This window comes from Palaemon carinicauda, chromosome 29, assembly GCF_036898095.1.
Source record: "Palaemon carinicauda isolate YSFRI2023 chromosome 29, ASM3689809v2, whole genome shotgun sequence".
In the NCBI taxonomy this organism is placed as follows: Eukaryota; Metazoa; Arthropoda; class Malacostraca; order Decapoda; family Palaemonidae; genus Palaemon; species Palaemon carinicauda.
The window spans coordinates 86,291,988-86,294,196 of NC_090753.1; the positions used below are offsets into that span (position 1 = coordinate 86,291,988).

At 53.1% G+C, this 2,209-nt stretch overlaps 1 protein-coding gene across 1 annotated transcript in view; it reads left to right on the forward strand.

The window, feature by feature from the left end:
- The first annotated feature begins 1,546 nt into the window (after positions 1 to 1,546).
- Positions 1,547 to 2,209, forward strand: part of LOC137622697 (paternally-expressed gene 3 protein-like) — a 996-nt gene continuing 333 nt past the window's right edge. The window contains exon 1 of the mRNA XM_068353290.1: positions 1,547 to 2,209. This exon is cut by the window's right edge and continues 333 nt beyond it. Coding sequence (XP_068209391.1) covers positions 1,547 to 2,209 — 663 coding nt within the window.

Here is a 2,209-nt window from a genome sequence, read left to right on the forward strand (position 1 = left end):
CCTTAAGGGACCCCAGTAATTCCAAAAAGGAGAAGAATAAGAAAGTTGTTATCCTCTAAGGGGCTCTATTCTCAGGGGACGGCCAGGTTTACCTGAGTTTCTCTAGGACCCAGTGGATGCCGGGTCTGTTCAGGACCCAGTGGATGCTGGGTCTGTTGAGAACCCAATGGATGCTGGGTCTGTTCAGGACCCAGTGGATGCTGGGTCTCTTCAGGACCCAATGGATGCTGGATCTCTTCAGGACCCAGTGGATGCTGTGTCTGTTCAGGACCCAATGGATGCTGGTCTGTTCAGGACCCAATGGATGCTGGTCTGTTCAGGACCCATTGGATGCTGGATCTGTTCAGGACCCAGTGGATGCTGGGTGTGTTTAGTACCCAGTGGATGCTTGGTCTGTTCAGGATCCAGTAGATGCTGCGTCTCTTCAGGACCCAATGGATGCTGGGTCTCTTCAGGACCCAGTGGATGCTGGGTCTGTTCAGGACCCATTGGATGCTGGATCTGTTCAGGACCCAGTGGATGCTGGTCTGTTCAGGACCCAATGGATGCTGGTCTGTTCAGGACCCAGTGGATGCTGGGTGTGTTCAGTACCCAGTGGATGCTTTGTCTGTTCAGGATCCAGTAGATGCTAGATCTGTTCAGGACCCAATGGATGCTGAACTCTTCAGTACCCAGTGGATGCTTGGTCTGTTCAGGATCAGTGGATGCTGGGTCTGTTCGCTGGGTATGTTCATGACCCAGTGGATGCTGGGTCGGTTCAGAACCCAGTGGATGCTGGGTCTGTTCAGGACCCAATGGATGCTGGGTCTCCTCAGGACCCAGTGGATGCTGGGTCTGTTCTCTGCGTCTGTCCAAGACCTAGTGGATGCTGGGTCTGTTCGCTGGGTCTTTTCAGGACCCAGTGGAAGCTGGGTCTGTTTAGGACCCAATGGATGCTGGGTCTCTTCAGGATCCAGTGGATGCTGGGTCTGTTCTCTGCATCTGTTCAGGACCCAGTGAATAGGACCCATTGGATGCTGGATCTGTTCAGGACCCAATGGATGCTGGGTCTGTTCAGGACCCAATGGATGCTGGGTCTGTTCAGTACCCAGTGGAAGCTTGGTCTGTTCAGGATCCAGTGGATGCTGGGTCTGTTCAGGACCCAATGGATACTGGGTCTGTTCAAGACCCATCGGATGCTGGTCTCTTCAGGACCCATTGGATGCTGGATCTGTTCAGGATCCAATGGATGCTGGGTCTGTTCAGTACCCAGTGGATGCTTGGTCTTTTCAGGATCCAGTGGATACTGGGTCTCTTCAGGACCATTGGATGCTGGATCTGTTCAGGATCCAATGGATGCTGGATCTGTTCAGGACCCAATGGATGCTGGGTCTATTCAGGACCCAATGGATGATGGGTCTGTTCAGTACCCAGTGGAAGCTTGGTCTGTTCAGGATCCAGTGGATGCTGGGTCTGTTCAGGACCCAATGGATACTGGGTCTGTTCAGGACCCATCGGATGCTGGTCTCTTCAGGACCCATTGGATGCTGGATCTGTTCAGGATCCAATGGATGCTGGGTTTGTTCAGTACCCAGTGGATGCTTGGTCTGTTCAGGACCCATTGGATGCTGGATCTGTTCAGGATCCAATGGATGCTGGGTCTGTTCAGTACCCAGTGGATGCTTGGTCTGTTCAGGACCCAATGGATACTGGGTCTGTTCAGGACCCAGTGGTTGCTGGGTGTTTTTCTGACCCAAGGGATGCTGGGTTTGTTCAGGATCCAGTGGATGCTGGATCTGTTCAGGACCCAATGGATACTGGATCTGTTCAGGACCCAGTGGATGCTGGATCTGTTCAGGACCCAGTGGATGCTGTGTCTGTTCATGACCCAGTGGATGCTGGATCTGTTCAGGACCCAATGGATACTGGATCTGTTCAGGACCCAATGGATGCTGGGTCTGTTCAGGACCCAGTGGATGCTGGATCTGTTCAGGACCCAGTGGATACTGGGTCTGTTCAGGACCCAGTGGATGCTGGATCTGTTCAGGACCTAGTGGATACTGGGTCTGTTCAGGACCCAGTGGATGCTGGATCTGTTCAGGACCCAGTGGATGCTGGATCTGTTCAGGACCCAATGGATACTGGATCTGTTCAAGACCCAGTGGATGCTGGATCTGTTCAGGACCCAGTGGATGCTGGGTCTGTTCATGACCCAGTGGATGCTGGATCT